The 25,633-nt window shown below is 44.8% G+C and overlaps 3 protein-coding genes across 9 annotated transcripts; all 3 read left to right on the top strand.

The window, feature by feature from the left end:
* Positions 1-94: 94 nt before the first annotated feature.
* On the top strand, positions 95-9,858 carry LOC308121604 (dixin-like; the record flags this gene model as incomplete). Of its 7 annotated transcripts, none has more annotated exons than XM_080482924.1 (21): positions 95-429; positions 1,283-1,412; positions 1,661-1,786; positions 1,994-2,225; positions 3,001-3,093; positions 4,886-4,971; positions 5,060-5,163; positions 5,268-5,351; positions 5,753-5,806; positions 5,936-5,986; positions 6,110-6,214; positions 6,347-6,400; positions 6,501-6,572; positions 6,676-6,747; positions 6,862-6,927; positions 7,329-7,481; positions 7,700-7,763; positions 7,854-7,950; positions 8,085-8,193; positions 8,348-8,427; positions 8,507-9,858. In XM_080482924.1, the coding sequence occupies exons 1-21, from the start codon at positions 367-369 to the stop codon at positions 8,514-8,516; spliced, it is 1,905 nt and encodes a 634-aa protein (XP_080339050.1). In that variant the 5' UTR covers positions 95-366. The 7 variants fall into 7 exon arrangements, 6 of the variants coding, with proteins under 6 accessions (XP_080339050.1, XP_080339052.1, XP_080339051.1 ...); XM_080482925.1 differs by having other exon boundaries at positions 211-429; positions 4,892-4,971; XR_013936109.1 differs by having other exon boundaries at positions 240-429; positions 1,994-2,285; positions 8,085-8,144; positions 8,507-9,857.
* Positions 9,859-10,782: 924 nt separating this feature from the next.
* On the top strand, positions 10,783-18,045 carry dlat (dihydrolipoamide S-acetyltransferase (E2 component of pyruvate dehydrogenase complex)). Its single transcript, XM_080483171.1, has 14 exons — positions 10,783-11,237; positions 12,093-12,194; positions 12,275-12,399; positions 12,733-12,886; positions 13,777-13,903; positions 14,018-14,199; positions 14,286-14,427; positions 14,713-14,780; positions 14,986-15,099; positions 15,421-15,528; positions 15,646-15,764; positions 16,654-16,816; positions 16,912-17,048; positions 17,136-18,045. Exons 1-14 carry the CDS (start codon positions 10,965-10,967, stop codon positions 17,263-17,265), a joined length of 1,944 nt encoding a protein of 647 aa, XP_080339297.1. The 5' UTR covers positions 10,783-10,964; the 3' UTR covers positions 17,266-18,045.
* Positions 18,046-19,489: 1,444 nt separating this feature from the next.
* Positions 19,490-23,221, top strand: LOC308121360 (immunoglobulin superfamily member 11). Its single transcript, XM_080482542.1, has 7 exons — positions 19,490-19,675; positions 20,504-20,658; positions 20,759-20,825; positions 20,912-21,043; positions 21,418-21,573; positions 22,219-22,341; positions 22,417-23,221. The coding sequence occupies exons 1-7, from the start codon at positions 19,612-19,614 to the stop codon at positions 22,620-22,622; spliced, it is 903 nt and encodes a 300-aa protein (XP_080338668.1). The 5' UTR covers positions 19,490-19,611; the 3' UTR covers positions 22,623-23,221.
* The last annotated feature ends 2,412 nt before the right edge of the window (positions 23,222-25,633 follow it).

The raw sequence follows: 25,633 nt of genomic DNA, 5'->3' as shown, positions 1-25,633 counted from the left end.
ATAAAATCCTGCATTCTACTAGAAATAAAGAAGCCGACACTTTGATTTGTTCTCATGTAAAACGTGAGCAGAGCTGAGTTCTCTTGCAATATGTGATCCAGGAAGTGTGACTTAATGTGAAGCTGACCACCAGAAGTGCTGCTTTTTGGTTAAAGGTGGTAACTTTGCTGCGGCTGTAATGATGATGATGATGATGATGGTGATGATGAGGATCAGATCAGAGTAACGGGACCGAGCTCAGCTCAGCTCGCGCCTCACTTGTCTCGGTTTGTTGACGTCTGCAGCGGTACGGAGGCGGTTAGTAACGGCGGGTTCTGCCCGTCTGTCCACGCTGCCCGTCTGACAGATGGGTTTTCTGGTGCGAAGATGATCGCCTCACTGTCACGAGGGAGTTTGCTGGACGAGGTTCTCCACGGCGGCTTCAACGAGGTAACGTGACGTCCATCAAGCCTTGTTCAACTCTTCTGCTCGAGTCTTCACTTTAGCTCCGAACGAGCAGCCGGGGACAACGGTTACATCTGCTAGCCGCAACAGCCTGAAGTTAGAATTACATGTTTCTACGAGTTAAAGACAAATGTGAATGTTGTAATCGCCGTGTCGTGTGCGTAAAAGTGCATTTTGGTGCGTATTCTGGACTTACACCGTCATGTTTGACGTGAAGTGGTGCAGTGATGTTTTTGCTAACTGGTAGTGCCAGCACTGAGGCGCCGTGTAATGAGTTGTTTTGTTTTGTTTACTTTTTGACTTTTATCCAAACCACAAACTCGCTGAACGACACAATTAAACGACATTATGAGGGTGTTTTTAATCGAAATTTGTGCGTTCTTTGTGGCGTCTCCCGGACGACAGGCGGTCACGTGACTGATGGGGACCGGTGGAGGTGGAGAGACAATCAGTCAGACTGGAGGAGAGAGAGAGAGAGAGCGAGCGAGCCACAGACAGGGGGCGGATGTTATCAGCTTTTTGGTCACAGCTCTCTCTCTTTTCACTTCCGTTTGCTCTGGAAAGACTGATCATGTAATTAGTCCCCACCAGCAGAATTAAAATTCTTTCTATCCTCCGGGACAATAGGGTGACCCCCACCTCATCCCCCCCCCCCCTCCCTCCCCCTGGTCCTGTCCCCTGTCCCAACATTTCAAACAAAGGACCATAGTCTGAGCCTAAGCTGTGTGTGTGTGTGTGTGTGTGTGTGTGTGTGTGTGTGTGTGTGTGTGTGTGTGTGTGTGTGTGTGTGTGCGTGTGTGTGCGCGCGTGTGTGGGGCATCTGATGGATGGCCTGCAGCAGCAGCTGGCAGCGTACGTTTCCTGGGTGAATTCCCAGCTGAAGAGGAGGGCAGGCCTGAAGCCCATCGAAGACCTCCGGCGTGATCTGCAGGATGGCGTGGTGCTCACGCAGCTCATAGAGATAGTTGGTAAGCACACAAGGGCATGTCCAGTCACGCTCGCGTAGTAATGTAAATTAGTGTCACAAGATTTGTCTCTTTCAGACCGTTGCATCTTCAGCATTTGTCTGTGAATAGAACTTACTGATGGATGAACACAATATAAATGAAATTGAAATTGTATTAAAAAGTGATCGCTATCGTTTGCCATACTGTCCCTATATGACAGGATTGCTCGTGTTTTTAATCCTTCCTTCAATTTCATTTCGACTTTGCAGCTGGGGAGGTGCTGGAGGGAGTGTACGTGGCTCCACAAAACAAAGACGAGAGCAGGAAGAATGTGGAGGAAGTCTTGCGGTTCATTTCCTCTAGACACATACGCATGCCACACATATCCGCCAGAGGTAAATCACCCCAAAAATGTTCTAGGTTTCTCGCCCTCATCCTTCCTTTCAACAAGCGTTCCGAACATCTTCTGTTTATTGATTCTATATTGCAAACAAACAAATTCAACTCCAAAGCTCTGAGTGCATCAACATTGTGACAGTTCTACATCTTCTAATGTAGATGAGTAATATTTTTCTTGTCATTTGTCCCCTGTCCGTTTGCAGACATTGTTGATGGCAATCTGAAATCCGTAATGAGGATAATTCTGGCACTGGCGGCCCACTTCAAACCGTCGGCCAATCACAGGGCTGCCGGAGGAAGTGGGCGGGGCTTGACAAGGGGCGCTGCCGGCCACGACCCTCTTTCCACTGTGGCTCTGGCTCAAGGTGCCGCTGCTGCTCTGGCTTCAGCTCGACTTGATGCGTCGCTGCCTGCACGCTGCACACGAATCCACAGGTATGCTGGCTGCCAACGTCTTCAACAAGGACCAGCTCAATCCAAAACACACTTCACGGAGTATGTTCTTTTATTATGAAGATGTATTTCTGCACTTCAGACACCTTTTCATAAAGTCTCAAATTTACTACCTGAAAAAAAATCAATTGTAACTTTATGAGTTAGCATTTATCATAAAAAGCAACACTTCAACACTTCTGTTGCAATGAATAATGAGGGAGTATTTGTGACAGATTGTTACTGCTTCGTAGTAGAGCTGAATAAAAATGCAGTAATATGCATCTGTAATATTATTAAACTTAAACATTTGTAATAGTATCTCTTTAATAAGTGGACAACCTAGAAAGGGCTCTATACATATTCTGTTAAGAGAATGTCGAACTGAATTCAGTCATTTTGAGTGATACATATCTCATCACAATGCTGGTGTCAGTGATAATAGTAACACTATTTCCATCGAGCAGCAGAGGTGGTGATGTTATTGTTGAGAAGCTAGTGGCCGTCTGTACTACAGCGCCACATGATGATGAGGTTTGACACACTTCTGTTCGACAGTTGTGCCGTTTAGTTGCAGCTTTCACAGCTGACCTGCTCAACATGTGCACGTCCAGACACAATGAAGTCTCCTCAAGCATGAATCTGCAGTGTGAGCTCATTGTTTCTGTTGCACAGTCGTCACAGTCTTGTCTTTGCTGCCCCCTGGTGGACAAAAAGAGGTAGCATTGGTATGTCATACAGAACACGAACAACTAATGTGTTTTGTGTCTTCTTTCAGTGGCTGGGTGCCAGATGGGGACAAGAGTGTGCGTGTTCGGGCTCTTGTTAAGCAGTATGAAAGAGGATCCCCGGACGAGCATGCCAGTAGCAGGTAATCAGCTCTTCATACCAGCAAATGTCTTGTTTTAGTCAATTGGTCAGAAAGTTTAGTTTGAGTGTACATTTATTTCAGTGCTCTCTTAATTTGAGCAGAAGGCATTTACACACTGTTCATTGAATCAGTCTACACACGCTGTAGGCAAGAATAACCTAGTGACGGTTGCATGGACTTTATAGTTATAAGAGAAATATATTGTATGCATGTTTAAATAGATATAAGAGATGATACTTCTCTCCCTCATATTCAATTTACTACCCTGTTACAGGTATAATGTTCATGTAATTAGTTACTGTGTCACATAATTATGTTTCCATTTGCATTGTGGGACTGCAATATTTTTAAACAAAATATTTTCACACCAGACTGTAGAAGAAGTCAGTGTTGTCTGAGAACAAACTCCACTTTGTTGTGAAATTGAATCAGTTCATTGGAATTTTATCGCCCGCAGTTATTGTTATGTAACCTCTTTGTAATCTGACATCTCTAACAAATATTTTTATACACTTTGCGAACAGTAGGATACACTGTGTGTGTGTGTGTGTGTGTGTGTGTGTGTGTGTGTGTGTGTGTGTGTGTGTGTGTGTGTGTGTGTGTGTGTGTGTGTGTGTGTGTGTGTGTGTGTGTGTGTGTGTGTGTGTGTGTGTGTGTGTGTGTGTGTGTGTGTGTGTGTGTGTGTGTGTGTGTGTGTGTGTGTGTGTGTGTGTGTGATACGGCAGGATTAAAAAGTGAAGGTATTAATTACTTGTAGGCTGATGTTGCAGTTTGGTCATTTTACTTAATGCTCGCATCACATGTGCAGCCTGGAGGAGTGATGCTGAGCAGTGTCTGTGATATTGGTTGCCATAGTAACCCAGATCAAGCTGGAGGGTGAGGGGTTGGGCGTATCAGCAAGTGGAGAATCGTAAATTGTCATGAGTTTTAGCCACAGACACTCAAGACTGAATGAGGGAGTGCAACTGGGGCTGCTTCTGAGTTGCTATGTGCAGGTCGAGCCGCCTATAGTTCACTATGGGGGCGACTCAGATTAAATGGTAAGGCCAGACCATGAGACGCTGCATGTGCATGCAAATTCCACAAGTTTTTGTGAATTCAGGCTTGTTTTGATCAGTTTTGCGGCGCTAATACGCGAGAAGAAATGGAGCTAGTGCTTGTACAATATTACGATTTTTTTTTTTTTTACATGTCAGATTGCTTGATGTCTGTTTAATACAACATATGTCTCTAATGTGTGGCAGATTTTTTTTTTTTACGTTTCTGTGATAATGATAGACTCGGCATGTGTAATAATTCTGAACTTTGGATATGATCTGTCTCCCATCACAAACGATGTTCCAGTGAAAGATTCTGTTCAGCTTGTTTTCTCAACCCAAATCGGTGGATAAGAGTTCAGACGAATAGCAACAGTCTGACATCTATCAGCACAATGGAGACCCCGTGACAAATGAATCTCGCTAAAAGCCAGAATGGTACTTTTTATGTTCTTGGCACGGAAATGAGTTTAACAGAGTGTATCTGTAGCCTGTTTTTTGGATTTGCATACGTGTACTATAGTACTATTGATATTTGAGTCCCATCCAACAAGCTGTATTATCTCACATCCTACTACATTGACCGGTGCGGGCAGGTGTGTGTGTGTGTGTGTGTGTGTGTGTGTGTGTGTGTGTGTGTGTGTGTGTGTGTGTGTGTGTGTGTGTGTGTGTGTGTGTGTGTGTGTGTGTGTGTGTGTGTGTGTGTGTGTGTGTGCTGATTCAGTGGATTAATGAGTGCTTTTGCCCTCTGTGAGCCTCAGCACTGTCAGTCCACTGTCATCACCACGAGCTCCACCGTGCAGCCACCCAGAGAGACCGCCGCAGGAACAGCAGAGCAGTGGTGAGTTCTGTCAAATCACAAGCTCTCCCATCGTCTCCTCTTTACGAGTCTTGAAACTTCCTAGTTAACTGTGCCTCGTGCCCCGTAGACGAGTCTTGCCACATTGTCGTGGGAACGTCATGGGAAGATCCTCTCAGTGAGAGTTTGGAGAAGGAGGTGCAGGAGGCACGTAAGATGGTGTCTGCTTTACAGGTACGAGCTCTTCATTTAGAAGATGACCTAGGAGCTGCGGCTTTAAACGGCCAAAGTACAAACTGCTCTCACATGCTTTCTTTTCTTTCTTTCTTTCTTTAAAGGCGCTGCTGCTGCAGGGTTCTCTCCCTGAGGACGAGCAGGATGTGTCTTTGACTTTGGACCAAGGCAACTCTGAACAGCAGCTGGTACCTTAGTTTGTGTACTTAGGTTTTTTTTTTTCCACTTAATTTTTTTATTTTATTTTAATTCGCTTCATTTTTCTGTCCTGCTCTGCTCATTCTTTCTTTCTGTCTGGTGTCACTCTGTTCTTCAGCTCGTTTTCAGTGCAGATCACATTACTGTTCTGTGTGTGTGTGTGTGTGTGTGTGTGTGTGTGTGTGTGTGTGTGTGTGTGTGTGTGTGTGTGTGTGTGTGTGTGTGTGTGTGTGTGTGTGTGTGTGTGTGTGTGTGTGTGTGTGTGTGTGTGTGTGTGTGTGTGTGTGTGTGTGTGTGTGTGTGTGCGCCACACGGTGACATGGGTATCGGTTTCCCTTTTTTCCTCCTCCATTGTGGCTCCCACACACATCCCTTTCTTTTCTCTTTCCAGGTCGTCATTCGCAGTCGCTTGGATCAGAGTATGGAAGAAGCTCAAGAGCTCAAGGTAAACTTTTCAAATTCAGTATTCAATTTTCATTTATTTATTTTTTTAATCTGCTCTGCCTACTGTGTACCAACTCCTGCCATGCACACAAATTAATATTTAATTCTCTGCCTACGCTGTTTGCACCAGAGGGAACTGCTGCGCTGTAAGCAGGAGATGAGAAACCTGCAGGGAGTAAAGGTTGGACAAATCAACAGTTTTCCTCTTTCTGCTCAGATTTATATGAATGAATATTCTAATGATGTAATTCCAGGACGAAAGTTCCTGGTTCAGTAGTTTGACCTTCTGCTGGTTGATTCCCAGGAGGCTCAGCAGCAGCGGCTTTGCACTCAGGAGGCGTCCATACTGCAGATGAAGCAGGAACTTCTCCGAGCCAGCATGACAAAGGATGAGCTCACCAACCAAAATGTACGGGATATTTTAATACTGCTGGTATATTCAGCAGCTAATGTCCACATATCAGTTTAGGTGAATGCTATTTCTTGCCTGTATGAAAATAGTCTTCATCAATGCAACATCCTCTCTCCTTTGGAAACGCAGGCCGAGCTGCAGTGGAAGCTGGAGGAATGTAACAGGCTGTGGGGTGAGAGCAAGGTGATCGACGTCAACTTAATGACTTCTGTAACTTATGTCCTTCATGGCTCCTTCACACACTTACTTATTTAAATATTTTCTGTCTGTCTGGTTTATGCAGAAGGAGATCGGACAGAAGGACAGGCTACTTCAACAATTCAAACACAAGCTAGAAGAAAGCCAAAAAGTGCAGGTACCTTGACGACTGTCGGGAGTTTACATGGAAGTCATCTCTGATTAATGTTCTAATCGTCGATATCAGTTCCTGTTTTGATGGCTGATTCTGTCTTTGACAGACTGAATTGCAAACGGAGTTGGAACATAAAAACGGCATGCTTCAGCAGCTGATGTGCAGAGACCTGGAACAGGTACCACTGGTTTTTCTTCTCCGGTTCACTTTTGAAATATATCTCCACTATGCAGTCATGTACTGAGATATTCATTTCACAGCTGATGCTTTCCTTTTTGTTCCCCCCCCCTAGATCCCCAGTGAGACAGAAAACAATGGATATTCTTACTGTGGAAATCAATCTCCTTCCACGTCGGGCGTGAGTATAGTTTCTTTTGATAAGATTCCTCTGCTCTTTTACCAAATGAAACCCCAGAAACACCATTTTTTTTAAATTTACATTTAACTATGGTGCTCTAACTGAGTGGTTTCCAACCTTTTCTTTTTTCTTTTATTACCAGGCTGGTGTGAGAACTAGCGAATTTATTAGTATCATGTACAAATTTAACTTTAACAACCTCTTTGATCTCTGGAAAATCCCACAAGGGGTCTATCACATTGCTATAGATAACATAACATCCGGTATTTGAATGATTTAAAAAAAGGTTTAACGGAACAGAGATGGCATTCACACCAGCGTGAGACTAAACAAGCACTTGGTTGTTCTTGATTAAAAAAAAAGAAAAGAAAAAAGATGGATTTCTGTGTTTGTGCTTGTAGCAACAGGCAGATGAGGTTCAGCTTCTCAGAGATGCACTGAGGAGTTTGAGGAACAACTTCAGAGACCATGACCCTCAGCATCACACACTGGACACCCTGGAGCAGGGCATCGTATCGCTCATCGACAGACTGCACGTTCTGCATAAACACAAGGTACCAGCTCCGTGGGAACAACCACACCAATGTGGCATGAGATCGTAAAGCCGACAGCATGAATGATAAATTCTAAAAGATTTAATTATGTAGTTGAACGGTCTCTGTAAGCATACATTTATTTCTTTTTTTATAAAATCTTAGTAGGTGTTGCTTTTCGGGAAATGTGCAATTTTAAGGTCGGTGCTGCCGGCTCATGTTTCTGTGAATTTCCCCAGGGAACGGGGAAATCTCCCAGAGCGAAAGGTCAACACACAGACACGGACTCCTGGCCTTCCTCAAGTAAGAGCTTTGGATATGTCCCTGCTGCACATGCAGAAATACACAAAATGTTGTTGCGCCGATCAATTTTGTGTTTTCATTTTATTTCAGAGACGTGTCAGTCCCACAATGGTTCTTCTTCATCGACAAAAATCCTTTATTTCACGGGGAAATCCCCCACGCCCTCCATGATCAACATACCAAAGAGGTGAGGGTGATATTTTATCATTGTCCGGCAAAATGTGCTGCAGAAAAAGTACCGATTATTCCAGCACATGGAAATAATTAGGAACATATGAGATGTCCCAACATGTCCTAATTCTGTTTGTGTGCGTCCTGCAGGCTGGGTGAGGTGACGCTCAAGGATGTCAAAGCAGCCGTTGATCGAGAGGGAAGCTACAGGTACCACTTTAAGGCCCTGGACCCAGAATTTGGTACCGTGAAAGAAGAGGTGGGAAAAGGCCATGGATGGATAACATGGATAATAATTGTAAAATTGTTGCACAGGCTGCTAACCATTATAGTTGATACTTCCTACCTGCAATCACTGCTTATAAGGCGTGGTGCTCTCATGAGAAAAATAAAGTCTGTGTTTTCATGTCTAGGTATTCTTGGATGGAGCAGTAGTTCCAGGCTGGGAAGGTAAAATCGTAGCCTGGGTAGAAGAAGACGGTGGCGAAGAAAGGTAACACAATATCACGTCTGTGTTGCTCACTTTATTTCACTAACCCCCAGTGGTAAGGAACTATTTGTCCTTCTCTTAGGCCGCTGTAGGGTCACCCTGAGACGGTGCGGCACTTCTATTTAATGATGGCGGTTGTTCTGGTCCCAGAAGCAGCACATTGAGCCAACTGTTCAGACCAAGTGGACACTTTGTCTTTAGACTGGAACTAACAGAATACTATGAGATGTTTGAGCAAGAGATTGGAGTTAATCAGCTGGTGGTGAACAAGACTGATCACACTCGTTCTTCTGGAGAAAGTTTGAATCTGTAATCAATGTCCAGAATATGGTCAAAGCCAGTGCCTTACAGGTAAAAGTTATTTCCATCACAGCCTTCTCTTTGCCAGGTTGGAACTCCAGCATCAGAATTGGACTCAAAGACTTTGAACTAATTCTGACCATTAAAGAATGTTAATGTTTGAGTATTATCTCTGGCTGAAAGAACAGGTTTGCACAGGGAACACATTTGTTTCTCTGTTTTTTTTGCTTTTGTTTTAAATCCAGTTCGCCGTTATTGAGTCGTGTCTTCAGTCATTCTTGTGAATGTAGGTTGCACATACAGTGTTATCTAAGACAGCAAGCAATATAATAACAAGCTGGATAGAATGACAGAAGTGGACATGCCACTCACAGCAGCAATGTGAGATTACCTTTAGTGCGGTTTTAACAAAGTTAGACCTATTTCTGACAATATGGTCAAAGTAGATGAACTACTTTCTCCGCTGTATTTTTCATGGCTTGCATATGATGGCAGTAACAAAAGAGTTTGAAATGCAGAATATGTTGCTAAAATACACAAGAAGGACCAATATGTGTTCAGATTAAATTGGACCTACATGTGGATGTGGTTGTCAGTCACACCAGCATGGATATGAACCGTAACATCCTGCAACTGAACCACTAAGTAGAAATGATGCTGGAGCTTTTGTTTTCATGTAGGAATACAGGCAGACAACATTTTGTATAGAGTTACTGTATGTTTGCTTTCACCTTTTTCTTACATATTTGAATATTTGTTTAAAGAGAGATTATGAGGGGTGGATGCTTGTATTTATGTTCGTGTGTGTGTGTGTGTGTGTGTGTGCGTGTTCGCACATGTTCTGTCTTTCTCTCTGCTTGTAATTTCCCCTTTGGGATTAATGTGTCGTTTGCCTTCATTGACAAGCCAACAGAAATATGCATCAGTTGAGTTATTGAGGCCTGTGTGAATGCCGTGACTGCCTGTACTGACAAATGTACAATTTTCAAGTGAAGGTTTGTTTAGAATTTGTGTTGTTTACTAAGTTGTTGTTTTTATTTCTACAAAATATGGATTTTGTAAATATGAACCGTAAATGGCCTTTTTGTTGAATGTTACGAAAATATTTTGAAATAAACCTGAAACCTGGTTTGTAAAATGATGGTGTTTGTGATCTTCATTTAAATATTTGTAAAACTAATTTCATGTCACTGGTTATTGCTTGAGATTATCATCGTATTCTTTATAGACAGATAAAATCCAAATATTTTTACATTTCTTTGTTATTTTACACTTTAGTTTCCCCATAGGGCTGTATTAGATTTGTATTCAGGGACTGAATTTAAAAGTTTGATATGACTTTAATCTTGAATATTGCATGTTCTAATAATCAAGCCATCTGATGTGGATCCATGTAACAAAAGTTTGTCTTAACAAATCCTAACCAAATTCCCTGATGTTTCATGTTAAGTTGAAACCATTTTTTTCATGAAAACATACAAGTAAATAAAAAAAAAAATTATTCTAGTGTCTCATTTGGCCCCAGAAGTCTGTTTTGTACTGACAAGATAAATAAAAATCACCCATTCTTGTTATAACAGTTTGAAGCACATTGCCAGAGATGCAGATGTATAAAACAGTTGCATTACTTAACAAATCCAGTTTTAAAAAATGTTAACAAAAAACACAGAAAATCTAAGAATTAAGGCTCCCACCATGTGGCCATTCGTGTTACTGCAGTACATTACACGCTTGCAGCTCTAATTAAGGACAGTTTGTGGTTTAAATGAACATGTTTTGAGATCTGTAACACTCTTTAGTGATTGTTTCTATGTGTTAGAAGTGCTCAGAGGGGCTTGTTTGCTTATTTCCATGTGTTTTATGTGTTTAAATGGGTTTTGTTTATGTTTTATGTATTTGCTTCTGTTCAGAATTATCTTATTTGTTTATTTACATGTGTTATATGTGTCTCCTTGTGTTCACAAGTGTTTTGTTTGTGTTTTATGTCTTCGTGTTTCTAGTTTGTTAGATTTCCACAGGTTGGGATTTGAACGGTCTTGCTTTACGACAGCTCCTTCGGGTTGACGGCAGGGCACAGAGGAGAGCCGTAAAGCGCAGTGTTTTGGGCTGGAGGAGGTCATTAGAAAGTGAGGGCTGAATCTGAGTCTGAAGCCTCTCTTCGGGACAGAGACTGTCGGAGGAGCCGCCGTGAGACCAACACGTTGTCTGCCATCTCTGTGTAGTGTTCCGACCGCCGCGACATGCTCCGTCTCATCCTGCGGGTCCGGCCGTCCTCCGGGCTCTCATGTCCCCGGGTCTGTCCCCGTGTCCTCCCGGCTGGGCCTGCAGCCTCTCCGGGGCTCGGCTCCGGCTCCGGTACCGGCTGCTTGAGGCGTCTCCACCGCGGTGCGAGCTCCCGGGCCGCCGTGTCTCTGGGCTCGGGCTTCGGCCGCAGAGCGACCCTGCTGCGGTGTCCTCAGCTGGCGGGCGGCGCTCAGAGCAAGCGCTTCTACAGCCTGCCGCCGCACCAGAAGGTAACGTTACACCGAGCCGAGCGGCTCCCGGGCCCCGGGCCCCGGCCCGGGTCGCTGCGTGTCCCGGGGACTGCAGCTTGACCTCTCAGCTGCTCGCCCCACCACGGAGCGGCTCCTCCGGTAGAGGTTAAACCGTTAAATACGGGGAAGCACACAGCTAGCATAGCATAGCATAGCATAACTGTAAAGTCCAGGTGACAGTTTGTGGCACGAGACAGTGTCGCTCCAGCCTTCTGGACGCTAGTTAAAGTCTCCACACACCACAACGACCTCCAGGGCTGCTGTCACATGATAATCTCATTCATTTCCTTTTTTCACGTCGCTTCAGTGCCCCTCTCTCATCCAGCCTGTGTTTTCCGGAAATGACCACAATAAAGTGACTCGTTGAGTTGGTGCATCTGATCTAATGCATGTAACTCAAGAGGAGTGTAAAGTTAAAACCATCTGCAGTGTGAAGATCAGCTTTTGATAACTGAACTAAATGATGATAGATGGTAAAAGAATGAGATAAAACTCATCAGAGGAGCAAATCACCTAAACTAATAAGTCTGCCACTGTTTTTTGAATTTGTATTTAAATTCAAGTTATCACAATCTAACTGAAGGATCCTTGTGCATGACCTCCTTGTGCATTTTTAAACTTTGACATGCACGAGCTTTGTCATTATTATTATGGTGTCTAGTATTTTGGTACAGTACATACTAATGTCGGACTGTCCTTAATCAAATCATTGTCCACTTGAAGGCTTCTCTCTATGTCTTAAATTGATATTGCAGTGATATTTATAGTAAATGCAATTACTTTGTCATGACTCTTCCAGATGTTTACTCCTCTTATTTGCTGTCGGTCCATCAGGTGGAGCTTCCTGCGCTGTCGCCCACCATGCAGACGGGAACGATTGCTCGCTGGGAGAAGAAAGAAGGAGAAAAAATCGGCGAGGGAGATCTGATAGCCGAGGTCAGGAGCTCTGTGTGTTGGTTTCCTCGTCCAGGAGGACCCTTTCCTTCTGCCCGGCTAAAAGCTTTGTGTTCCTGTAGGTTGAGACCGACAAGGCCACCGTAGGATTTGAGATACTGGAGGAGTGCTACCTGGCGAAGATCCTGGTCCCTGAAGGCACGAGAGACGTCACTGTTGGAGCCGTAATCTGCATCACTGTTGACAAGTGTGTTTCTGTTTCCCTCCTTTGGCTTTTATAGCATTGCTGACTCTCTTTAGCGAATCATGCTGTGTTAGATTTTGGATTTTTTTTTTTCTTCTAAAAACTCACAGGGCACCTTAAAGTCTGGATGCAGTTGAGCTTCGTCTGAATAACTGTTTAAAATCTGCGTGTGTGCGTGTGTGTGCGTGTGTGTGCGTGTGTGTGCGTGTGTGTGCGTGTGTGTGCGTGTGTGTGCGTGTGTGTGCGTGTGTGTGCGTGTGTGTGTGTGTGTGTGTGTGTGTGTGTCTGTGTGTCTGTGTGTCTGTGTGTCTGTGTGTCTGTTGTTGTTCCCTGCAGCCCCGACTTGATCGCAGCCTTCAAGGATGTAACGTTGGACTCGATCAAAGCCGCCGGTGCCACTCCTTCACCCGCTGCTGCGGCTCCTTCCCCTCCTCCCCCCGCCGCCGCTGCTCCTGCCGCCCCAGGCAGCTCCTACCCCACACACTTGAAGGTAGGTGTGATTTTTACACAAATATACGGCCGGGTGCAGAGAGAGAACTGAGGAGTTTGTTTGCGGCCACAGAGTTTTTGTATTTACAGCTGTGGTTGATTAAAAATTTTCATTCATGGGATATAATATTTTGAGCGACGAAAAGAAACTGTATTTCACAGGTTTATCTGAATGGATCTTCTTGTCGTTCAGTTTTCCATGTTACCATGGTTACCATGGTTACCATGGTTTTATAAAAACAGAAATAACGGCAATTTCAACACGACAATCTTAGGAGGGGAAAAAATAAGCTGAGCCTCTTTAATATGTTAGAAGCTCCTTCAGCTTATGTCTCCAATACACAGGGTCCAGGTACATTGTGATAAAGTAAATATATTAAAGCTTAACAAAGAAATACATTAAAGCAAGTAATTAAGAATCTTAAGCCATTTAGATTCTAAAATACTTTAAAACCCGTCACATTCTCTCTCACACACTCGTCCTTTTCATTGGATCAACTTTACTTCTCACTTCACTGCATCACTGCAGAAATGAATCCGCGATTAATTTCAAGGAGCAATTTTCACCTCAAACGGCTCTAAATGTGAGTTCAAGGGATTAAAACAGTGTAAAAAGGTACAGGCTCTATTATGATAAAGGTAATGAAATGAGTCTATAGTTTATTCAAAAGCCGGTGGAAATGATAATGTTTTACATCCTGATTCAGAAGAAGAGCCTGTGTCAGGTTTCATTAGGAATGAAATTACTGGGAAGCTTCATAAGTTTCAGGATTTGCTTGAACCCAAAAGTCAGACTGGAAACTGCAGATCGAACTTCCTTCCTGTGACGTCTCACCAGCGAACATGGAAGCTTCAGCTTCTCAAGTGTGTTTGTCTGTCACTGGGCTCCAGATTGCACTTCCTGCCCTCTCCCCCACCATGACGATGGGAACCGTGCAGCGCTGGGAGAAGAAGGTCGGGGAGAAGCTGAGCGAAGGAGATCTGCTGGCTGAGATTGAAACCGACAAGGCGACCATCGGTAAATCCAGGCTGCTTCAGGCGTCTCAGTCCTGAGGTTTTGTTCTGTCGACGCCGCTCCTCCTCCTCCGCCGGGGGAAACCTCACCTCGTCTCTTTCATGTGTCTCCGCCAAGGCTTTGAGGTGCAGGAGGAGGGATATCTGGCGAAAATCCTGGTGGCAGAGGGAACTCGGGATGTTCCCTTGGGAGCGCCGCTCTGCATCATTGTCGAGAAAGAAAGCGACATCGCCGCCTTCAAGGATTACGTGGAGACGGGTGGAGTGGAGGTTTCCACTCCTCCTCCTGCTCCAGCACCGGTGAGACAAGACTCTTTACTCTCATTGAGAAGTTCCAAGTGTGATTTTCTGCCATCACTTCAGAGTACCCGGTGTTTATTCTGTAGGCTGCAGCTCCGGCCGCCGCCGCGCCGTCCCCTGCTCCTGCGGCCGCCGCCCCGGCTGCGCCCAGGAAGGGCCGCGTGTTCGCCAGCCCGCTCGCAAAGAAACTCGCCGCTGAGAAAGGAATTGACCTCGCACAGGTCAGCGGTAAGTAACTAACCAAAAAAATAGAGATGCACCTGGTTCAGATTTGGGTCCAAGATATTCTCAGAAAGTTTCTTTTGACTCTCTGAAGTTTTAATTGTGGTAATTCTGCCCTCCTGGTAAAACAAGAGTCACTTCTCATCGTGATACATGTGTCAGATTTTGTATTCTTGATTCTCAAAGCCAATAAGTTTCTGAATAGTAAATCAATTCTATGAGAAAATCACCTTCCTATCGGCCATAGTTTTCGTCTCTGTTGACTGACCTGGATGTTTGTTGTTGTTTCAGGCTCTGGTCCAGACGGACGCGTGACCCGGAAAGACATTGATAGTTTTGTTCCACCAACGGCTGCGCCTGTAAGTTTGAAGTTGTATTCAGGCACATTCAGTCTGTTTTTTCTCTCTTTTGCAACACTTTCACTTATCAACATCTTTTAATTTGCTGGTTTGAAATCAAACCAAATTCTTCGCCTGTTGTTTTTTTTGGGTTTGAGGACGAACTGAGAAGTTTGCGGTTCCTCTCTTCACTTTTGTTGCTGATGAAAATCACTTGCGTTGGCAGGCTGTAGCTGCTGCTCCCACTCCAGCCGCTGCTGCAGCTGCTCCTACACCTGCTGCAGCTCCCTCCGCACCAGCTGGCACCTTCACAGACATCCCCATCAGCAACATCCGCAAGGTGAGAACTCGCCAACTCAAGACTTTTTGTCGCTCCGCCACATTCAGGATGACATTGTCTCCTCCCGTTTGAAAGTCCCCCTGCCACCCGGTGGGCACCAAACTCCAGAGGCGCTCCGTCTTTGCGGCGTTGCTGTGTTGATGGCTTGGAGGCAGACGTCCTCGGGAGTGTTCGGTTCTGTTATCTCAGACTGGCGCCGCCACATTTTGCCCTGCAGACGCCCACTCCATTCAACGGAAAGAGCCGGATTACCACACCGTACCCCTCGCTGGGATTAACTCCACATCAAAGCTGAATTGCGTTTATTTGTCTGTCCTGCAGGTCATTGCTCAGAGGTTGATGCAGTCCAAGCAAACCATCCCCCACTATTATCTGTCGGTAGATGTGAACATGGACCAAGTGCTGGAGCTCCGGAAAGAGCTGAACACGGTGAGTGGTTGTAGTTCTCAACAGATAAGACTTTTTTTTTTTTTTTTTTTTTAATTGTTCGAACTAAGATAATCAGTTATTTGCTGTCTAATAAACGACCTTCGCTCCTCTCTGCAGGAGGTGCAAGCTCAGAATATCAAACTTAGCGTGAATGACTTCATCATCAAAGCCAGCGCTCTGGCCTGCCTCAAGGTTCCCGAGTGCAACTCCTCCTGGCTCGACACGGTCATCCGCCAGTGAGTAGATAAGCGTGAACGGCCACATCCAAACACATACACACGTTTACTTAGATCAGGCAGGAAGGAAATTAACGTTTGGTTAAGTTATGATTTCCTCTGAGATGTTTTCTCAGAATCCGATTCATGTTCAATCCTGACTTGTCCTGAAGATTTTTTTTATAAACTAACTCGAGTACCTTCAGTATGTTGGCAGGTACAAAACAAACTTTCTGCAGATTCTGACCATGATTATAAGTAAGAATGTGCAGAGCAGTCAGCAACAAAACCGTCAGTGTAGAGCTCATGGAGGGGTGCAGGATTTCTGTCTTCAGACTGCTGGAAGTGTCTCGTCTTATGTGTGATTAGATCTCGAGTCCTCATATAAAACGACCCTGTATATCACAGGATTGTTTTATATGCCGGAGCCGCATGTTCAAGATAACTACAAATAAACATGAGGTGATCGCCACCCGGCACACAGTCACACCCATGAAACACACTCGTCTGAGGAATGGACACGTACAGTCAGACAGTCAAAGAAAAGTCTGATGTTTTAGAGGCGTCTTGTCTTTACAATCTGGAGCTGACTCCTCCCTCCCAAAACAACCTCACTGCATCAGAGGAAGCTGGTTCTGTACTGGAAACCAATGAACAGTCGTGTGACTTTATTGAACCGTTGCTTTTGTGAGAGAAGCAAACAAAAGAAAGAGTGTGCAACAGAAAGAGGCGTGTTGTTCCAGAATAATAATGTGACCTATTTATTGGTTGTATTGGTCTTAATGATGCAGTTTGACAGCTGAGCCAGAAGAGGGCACTCTAAGCATAATTTCTAAACTCCAGAACCTAGAGTAGATTTGTCCAGGTTACCGCCCTCTCAGTCTCACCTGTACTAAACTGATGTTTCCAGGAATCACGTGGTGGACGTGAGCGTAGCCGTGAGCACGGCCAACGGTCTCATCACGCCCATCGTGTTTAACTCCCACACCAAAGGACTGGCCGCCATCAGCAGCGACGTGTCGGCGCTGGCTGCCAAAGCAAGAGACGGCAAACTGCAGCCTCACGAGTTCCAGGTGCGGCAGATGATGCTACTGTGGTTCAGGCTTGAGCTATAAATAGAGGTTATCAAACTGAAACACCTTTTTTTTCTCCCCCCCCCCTTCAACAGGGAGGAACATTCACAATCTCCAACTTAGGGATGTTTGGCGTCAAGAACTTCTCTGCAATAATCAACCCTCCTCAGTCCTGCATCCTCGCCGTCGGAGGCTCAGACAAACGACTGGTTCCTGCCGATAATGAGAAAGGGTCGGTATCCTGATGGTGCTGCTGCTGCGTCGAGGTGAAGCGCAGTCGAAATGGAAGGCCTGACTCGTCTCCGTTTGCGTCTTGCAGGTTCGACGTCGCCAGCATCATGTCCGTGACGCTGAGCTGTGACCACCGGGTGGTGGACGGAGCGGTGGGCGCGCAGTGGCTCGCCGAATTCCGCAAGTTCCTGGAGAAACCCGTCACCATGCTGCTGTAATGGGACTGTAGTTGGCACGGCGCCGCGGCGGCAGGCAGGGGGGCGGGGCTTCTCGCCGGAGAGAACCCGACCCGGCCTGAGCCGGGGCGGGTCCTCCTGCGACCGGCTCGTCTCCCACCAGGCCACTCCCAGTTACCCTGAAGGGGAAGAGGCAGAACTCACTCCGCTTACCTGTCTGTCTCAGCGTCTCTCCTGTCCACCTTCGTCCTGTCTCGCTCTTTCTCGCTCCTGTTCTATTTATTGTGGCCCCGCCCCCTCCTCACGAGAGACCAGAATTAGGTATAAATTTCCCGCCAGAGTACAGACTGGACATGCGTCACTGAAACCGAGTTAACAAAGGGAAATGTTACATGTGGAACCAGCTATCCCAAATTTGTGCGCGTGTTTGTGTGTGTGTGTGTGTATGTCTGCACACTTTCAAGTGTGATTTTGTGTGAATATGTTAAAAGATGACGGGAGTCTGTGTGCTTCCAGTCTTTTTAATCAGAGATTGTGGTTTTTGTCTGCTTGCAGGCGACAGGATGGAAATAACTAAGTTATTGTGCAGTCCAGATTCACACACACTCTATTAGTGGACACACACACATATGGAATATTTTATTTTTTTGTTCTTTCTGTGGGTCGATGCTACACCGTGTATATTCTCCACTGTGGACGAGCACAGTGCTGTATATATATACTGTACATATATGGTGGCGGCGTAGGAGACCTCACCATATAATTTAAAAACTGTATAGTCCTGAGTGATTCTTTGGAGGCGCTTAAAGAAAATACTGAACAGTTTTGCCAATTGTCTCTTCATTGGGGGGGTGCTTTGTTTTATTTTTTTTTTAGTCTCGGAAATGTTCTGTATTTCACAGCTGAAACGCACAAAGCTGGTGCTGGACGTTCAAATAAATTGGGAGAAGTCAACCTGGTGCAATAGGCTCTTTTGGTTTGGAGTTTTATTTTGAAATGGAGCTGAAATGAACAAACAAAGACCCTATTCAGTCTATATTTTTAATATGTGTAAAAAGGTTTTAGGGGTGCAATAGACTAAACCTTTTTATATTTCATCTTTATTATTGTTTCACAACTGTTTCATATCAACTCAATAAATAATTCAGCCCCTGAGAACAGGCTCAGACTGACACTTCATTCATCAACATGTTGTTCGACCGGACGTGCTTGAAACCAAGACCTTATTTTTCAGAGTATAAAGTCAGCGTAGTTACATTTCTATAAAAAAGACGGACTTAACGATGAGAAGGCAGAAGTTCAAGCAAACTTCCATTTCCGCACCACATTAATTACTTTAAATCCTGAACTGCAGGTAGATTCAGATGTTGACTCGCCTGAATAAAATTCAAAATACATCTTGAAATAGAATATTTCCTAAGGTTATTTTTTTAACTAGCGACCATAATTCTCGCCGTCGACGTTTGATGACGCTTGACTTCTCAATGATAGTAAATCTTTAATACATTTCATTTCTAATGCACTTTTCATTTAAGAATCCCAAAGTGCTCTAAGCAGATTACAATCTTTAGCACACACAGCTTAATGAAAGGATTCAGCTCTAATCTCCAAGACACAGTTTACACAATCTCTTATTACATCTGGAATCTCGCGACTCGAGTATTTGTTCGCGCTTCAGTCTCGATAAGATGAAAATCAAAAGCAGAACGTACAGAACCGTTTATGTTTTAAGTGTCTCGATTTGTACTGATAAAGAAAATAAAATGAATGTGTATAGAATAAAGTAGATTAAGGTTCAGTTGGCCTCACAGTTCTGTGAGTTTGTCAGGAGAAGATTGACCCAAAGTTTGTTGTGAGGCACATTCTCATCCTCAGAATCAGCGATCGACTATATAAAAATCTAAACATATTTTACAGGCATGGACATTTCCAACTTAAAACTCCAGATTGTGAATGATCTCATCTCATACTATTAGATGTCAGCCCGAGCAGGAAGGCAGCTGCGCGTCTTAATGCTACACTAACTAACTAGACTACAGGGTCATCATCACGCCACTGCAGCCGCCTCAGACTCAAACCACCAGAATAAAAGCTCCACCTGCAGGTTCGCTTCATTACAGGCTGCCTCCTTGAACATATGATGAGATCTAATGAGACCACAGAGGGAAGGGAAACTGATAATAACGGAGGGCGGGGCTTCATGGATTGCATGGTTCTACACATTAATCATGCATGCCTGGGTTGCTGGCCACCAGCTTGTAGTCAGGAGAGAGGGAGAGAGAGGGAGAGAGAGAGAGAGAGAGAGAGAGAGAGAGAGAGAGAGAGAGAGAGAGAGAGAGAGAGAGAGAGAGAGAGAGAGAGAGACTGTCTCTGGCTCACCTCTCAGCCATGGGTTCTTCTGGAGGATGGACGCTCTGGACCTTATGTGTGTGGTTCACTGTTCGGGAGGCTGGTGAGTCACAGCTCACACACACAAACACAAACACAAACACATACACATACACATACACATACACATACACATACACATACACATACACATACACATACACATACACACACACACTTTCTCATCAGACCTGGGAAACCACAGTTTTATTTAAAGTTACAGCTTCGTGTGATTTGATGCGTGTGCAAGTGAACAGCTCCAGTTCCAGAGACTCCTGCTGGTTCAGTAAAGTGTCACGGCTCCACACAGACCCGAGGATCAGTGGCTGAGATGGTTTTGTCCTTCCTACCGCCGCAACTAACTAACTACTACTTAGAGAAGCTCACTGATATATTATGAAGGAGATAGCTTCACAAGTACATCATTAATATTGAATATTATACACTGTCAAACGAGCCAATCTAGATTAGGCTACTACCTTTTCAACTCTGTAGTTACAGCGAGTTAAAAGTTCCTATCTGACATTCCAGGTCTCATTTTGAAAGGTTTGACATTGTGGAGGCTGGGGTGGAAGCAATGCTGTGAGCTGACTGTGCTTTCACAAACACGTCCCGCTGAAGTGGACTGTTGTTTCCCATCGGCCCGCGATCGGCTTGGCTCGCTCTCAGACCTGTCAAGTGTAATTAACAACCAATATGCACACTGAATTCCCCCCACACGTTTACTGACAAAAGGCCTGGGGGTGGCAGAGAGGAGGAGGAGGAGGAGGAGGATGAAGGGGAGGAGTTAATTATGACAGTCATGGAACAGGAGAGGGAGGCGGCCCATCAACAGACAATCACAATCTACCACATATAAAAGTCAGACTATACCTTCTCTGTCCTTTCACAGCGGCGCTCAGCGTGTCGGTGCCGGAATCGGGCCTGGAGGTGGTTCAGGGGGACTCTGTGGTCCTGCCCTGCTCCTTCTACGCCTCCACTCGTCTCTCCAGACTCAACGTCATCTGGACGCTGGCTCCCTTCTCCAGTCCAGAAACCCCCATCCAGGTGAAGCGACTCTCGAGCTTCCTTTAACTCACCTGTGGCTGTGTGACCCGTGGGCAAGTCCTGAGAAAAAAACCTTTATGAGAGACGTCCTTCCTTGCAGGTGATCGTGTACGACCACGGGCAGGTGATTGAGGACCCCTCCCTCACTGGCAGGGTGGGCTTTACAGGTGAGTCCAACACTTCACCCCGGCTGCGATCAGCTCCAGCACTCTGGACGGTCAGAACTGGACTCTTGTCATTGAACTGCCTGCAGGTATTCCCGCGAGTGCAGATATCATCCTGAACGACACGCGGGTGTCCGACGCTGGGATCTACCGCTGCATGGTCAACAACCCTCCAGAGCCTGCAGAGGACGGCATCGGAGAGCTGGCCCTGAGTGTGCTGGGTGAGAGCGTCACCAGTTTGTAGGGAAGTGCGAAACGTACATGTGAAGTCACTATTCCTCCATCGTTTATTAATTCGGTCTGATATTGATATATATATAGGGTTAGGGTTAGGTGCAAAAGTCCTGGAAGTGCATTAATGAGCCAAACAAAAAGTGGATTACTCTGGAAAGTAACTTTTGCATCACGTGCCTGTGAGCCGAGCTGCTCTATAAGAAATGTGAACACTGGTCAAATCTGAAATGGATCTTTTCAAAAGCAGCCGTCAAATCACCTGTAATCCTTTTCAATTCAACTTTGAAAGGGCTTACTCGTGCCCCTCTTGTGTGGTTTCCTCTCACGGAGACGTATTTCCTGTTTCTCATTTGGTCTGTAGTGCCGCCATCGCTGCCTGCATGCCAGTGGGACGGAGACATCGACGTGGGGGGGAGCGTCAGGTTGTCCTGCTCGGTGGCGGAGGGCGTCCCCACGCCCGAGATCCGCTGGGACAAACTGGACCCCGAGGAGATCTCGCTTCCCATCCAGGTCGAAGGTCAGTGACACGAGCGGGAGCTGCTTCGGAGGCTTTTTCTGCGTTCTTACAGTGAACGCACGAGTCCAACAACATGGCGACACTAAACAGTCCTGAGGAGTGAACTTGAGTTTAAGATGCATTTAATTTAGAGATGATCACGATTTCAGTCTTGTGAGCTTCTAAAGGAGGGAAAAGTAAGTTTTATTGCAAGTAAAATCAATGAACATCTAGAAGTTTGTGGAGTCGGAGCTCTGATCTCACACCTCTTTTATTTATTAGTTATATTTAGTAAAGAAATATGAACAAACTTGAGTAAATTCTTTCAACTGAGACGGATAGTTTAGTATTTTACTTTAATTCCAGATTCCTGGTGGTGCCCCGAAATTCATAAAAAAACTAATTTAGTCAAATTAATAATTTAACTAAATAATTGATCAATTAGTTTTGGTAATTATTAATGAGTAAATAACTATTTATGCCAATGAATAATTTCAGTTCTTCAAAAATTACTTTGTGATTTCTTACTTCCAGTAATCCATTACTTCCAGCAATTTACTGCTAATAACCAAACGTAAACCCCAGCGGTGGTTTCTAAGCTTTCACTCTTCAGACCCTTCCTGTCCTCCAGGCGTCTCTCCAGTGACCATGTCCCTTGTCTTCCAGACGATCTTTCAGGCTCCGTCCAGATCATCAATGTTTCCTCTCAGACGTCCGGCATGTACCGCTGCTCGGCCACCAACGTCCTGGGAACGGAGAACTGCTACGTGAACTTGTCCGTCTACAGCAGTGAGTGTCTCTCTGTCTCCGTCGGGGCGTCTCCTCCCCGGTCGGACGATAACAGGAAGCCGTTGTGTGTTTCAGCCCCGGATGCTCCGTCGGGGATCCTGCAGGGTGTGCTGCTCACCCTGTCCATGAGTCTGGTGCTGCTGGCTCTGCTGGTGCTCATGCTGTGGCTCCACCGCACGGGGCAGGACGGGAGGCGGAAGGAGGCCAAGGCGGAGGAGGACGACGAGTGTTACAACGAGATCCGCTACACCCCGTCTCTCATGAAGCGCTCTTTTGTTTGATCTCTCGGCATCAAGAAGTAGCCCGGGTGTCAGAGTAAAGACCGAGGTCCATCTAGATAACTTCTTCTACGATCTGTACACTAAATAAACTCCCCAGCTCTGAAAGGTGTGGGTGTTTTGATTTTTAATTCACAGGAATGTGTTTATCTCAAGCTTTACCTCCGGTTCCACCAAATCTCAGAGCCTTCCCAAATTCCTCACACGGAACTTTAAGTCACAAAAAGAGAAACTCAGAAAATTGTCATCGAGAAACTCCAATAGACCCGAGTGACAGTTCTGAAGGTTACAAGTGGTTCAAGCTCAGTCTGAAAATCGCTGTTGGCTTCGCAAAGGAGGTGAGAAGCTGACGTGACACTTAGGAGTCAGACTTTATTTAAAATGTGGGGGGGAAACAGCAGAGCTGGACTGTAGGTGGTGCTGTAGGACCGGTTCTGTCAGGTCCAGACTGAAGATTTAAAACAGGTTTTCTTTTCCTAGTTTGTTTCAGTTTATGTTCAAATGACATTTTTAACACTGGAATATGTGTGGTATATATTCTAATATAACACTTGCAATCAGTGCATGTAGTAGCAAGCTACTTTAATAAACGTCACTTTATCAACAAGGTCTTGAACATTTTTGAGCGGCGAGCTGACCTTTCGATAACTGCAGGTATTAAACGACCCTCCAGTCGAACAGCCGGCGCTGCGTTTTGTCGTTTTCATCAGAGCACAAAGACGCGGCAGCGCGCCGCATGCAGCAGCCTCAAGCTGACACAGTAAACCGAGTCTGGAGGTAAAGTTGTCCTGAAGTAAATCTGAGCTCAATACTGCTGGATTTAACTTCCTTTAACGAGTTTTCACAAAACAGTAAGTTGACCCCCCTCTTATTTTTCTAAGGTTTCATCATTCTGACGTGTGAAGCAACTCAAAGATAAGTAAAAATGTAATTTCAGTTAAAAAAAAAAAAAAAAAGATTTAAAGGTGAAAGAAAACACCCGAAACAGCTTTGCAAACAAAGACACAAAAAATCCTTTAATTTAAATAGGAGGGGGAAACAAAAAAAAATTCACATAAAAAACTGTACAGAACATTGAACAGTGACCTAACGTTCTTAAATAAAAGACCCCCCCCCCCCCCCCCCTTTCCAACCCCCTCCCTCAAAGAATAACAAAGTGGGATGGTGTATGATACATCTTGTGCAAAAGAAGTAATTGATTCTTCCCAGACTGAGAGTGCCTCTCTCCGCTCGTCTCGGCGACGGGTAAACACAAGAAACCCTCCCCAGAACCTCCAATGTAAAACAACCCAAAAATCCAATAATAAAATAGATTTATATTTTAAATATATATTTATATACCAAACATGCTGTACATAAGTTCAGAGATTATAGGAAATCCCTTTTTCTTTTTTCTTTACACCCAAGTCTGTCCTTGTGCTTTCCCGACTCCCAGCAAAAGAAGAAGAAGAAGAAGAAGAAGAAGAAGAAGAAGAAGAAGCAGCTCCCTGTTGCTTTGGATACAAAATGAATGAAGAAAAAAATAAAAAACAAAACAGGACTGATCACAAAGTCTCAGTTTTTCCTGAGTCGAGGGAGTTACTCACGTGATTCGAGGGATGCAGACACTTTTTCACCATAGCTTCTTTTCATTTTTTTTTTTTTTTTAAATTTAAACAGTTTCTTTTGTCACCCTTTTTTAAGATGTGAGGAGTTTTAATGCGAGAGCGAACGCAACTTTTCCAGCATGCTGAACATTTGTGGATTTAAAAAAAAAAGAAGAAAAATAAAAAGGAGCATCTTTTCCTCCTTTTGTCGCGTCGGTGTGACTCGGTACTCCACCTGCCAGTTTGCAGTCACACATCTTTTAGTTTCGTTTTTCTTAAAGCCTCTTTCAGTTCAAAACCTCTTCCCACAGAAGAATTGGATTCATTTCCCGCATGACAGACCCTGAGAACACCGGCCTCTTTCCAGGTCTCCTCCAGGGGGGGGGGCTTTGGTGGGATAGCGGCTTACGACCATTAATGCTATGGCACCAGCTTATCTCTGAATCCTTTCACCTCCACCGACCAAGTTTGAATTCTGGGGAGACTTTTTTTTTTTTTTTTTTTTTAAAACCTGTTTCATATTCTACTTCAAGCCGCCGAGACTCTCGATCAGTGTTTTTTTTACATTTTTTTTTGTATTTGATTTTCACAGTGGTCGAACAAAACAAGTGCAAGAGCGGAAAAAGAAAACCCACTTAAAGTGACTTGTCGGGAAATACTTCCAGTTATGTCGGAAAATAAAATAAATGAAAGCCACTGGTGTGATGATACGAGTGTGAAGACACCGAGCAACTGAGGGGGGAGGAGGCAGAGTTCCAATTCGATATATCAGCACACCAAACAGACAAAAAAATAAATCCCAGTTGAAGATATCTGTAAGACAAATATTAATTAAATAAATATTCCACCTTTGCTTTCAGTTTTTTTTTCAGCTTTTGTTTATTTCCAACTAAAACGCTGGATTTAAGTGTTGGGGGAACAGCAGTAGTAGTGAGTATATTAGTAGTAGCGGGGGATGCAGAAGCAGTAGTACAGTAAAGAGGAGGGGGAGCAGCCCGGGTGCCGGCTCACGAGCAAGGCAGCAAGGGGACTGGATCTGACTGGAGGGCGGTAGAAACTATTTAGGGGGGGGAAAAGACAAAAAAAAAACAACAACCTTAAGCTCAGTTTGTCTTCAACACTGAGGGACTCTTCAAGTAAACAAACGAAAAAGACATTCCACTCAAGTTAAAAAAAAAAAAAAAAAAAAAAAAAAAAAAAGACTTCTTTAAGTGTTTCACCCTCCCCAGTTGTTCGATTTGTGATCAACACAATTTTTAGAGATCTGACCGGGCTGTGAGATGTTGCTCCTCTGATTCGGGGCTGTAAACTCGCAGTAAGAAGCACCACAGGTTGGCCGGGAACATTTCCCTGAAACCTGCTTTTTCACACCGAGTAGTGTGGATGTTGTCAGGCACCTCTACAGGAAACAGGCCACAGAACGAGGAC

Source organism: Lipophrys pholis, assembly GCF_963383615.2.
Source record: "Lipophrys pholis genome assembly, chromosome: 16".
NCBI lineage: Eukaryota > Metazoa > Chordata > Actinopteri > Blenniiformes > Blenniidae > Lipophrys > Lipophrys pholis.
The sequence above is the reverse complement of the archived record's forward strand: the minus strand, read 5'-3'. Positions and strand labels throughout refer to the sequence as shown.

Excerpts from the sequence above, each read along its gene's own strand:
- dlat (XM_080483171.1), top strand. The coding sequence starts at position 10,965 with ATGCTCCGTCTCATCCTGCGGGTCCGGCCGTCCTCCGGGCTCTCATGT. Across the intron at positions 12,195-12,274 it reads AGGGAGATCTGATAGCCGAG|GTTGAGACCGACAAGGCCAC; the intron begins GTCAGGAGCTCT and ends GTGTTCCTGTAG. Across the intron at positions 16,817-16,911 it reads TGCAGCCTCACGAGTTCCAG|GGAGGAACATTCACAATCTC; the intron begins GTGCGGCAGATG and ends CCCCTTCAACAG.
- LOC308121360 (XM_080482542.1), top strand. The coding sequence starts at position 19,612 with ATGGGTTCTTCTGGAGGATGGACGCTCTGGACCTTATGTGTGTGGTTC. Across the intron at positions 20,659-20,758 it reads GTCCAGAAACCCCCATCCAG|GTGATCGTGTACGACCACGG; the intron begins GTGAAGCGACTC and ends CCTTCCTTGCAG. Across the intron at positions 21,044-21,417 it reads GCTGGCCCTGAGTGTGCTGG|TGCCGCCATCGCTGCCTGCA; the intron begins GTGAGAGCGTCA and ends TTTGGTCTGTAG.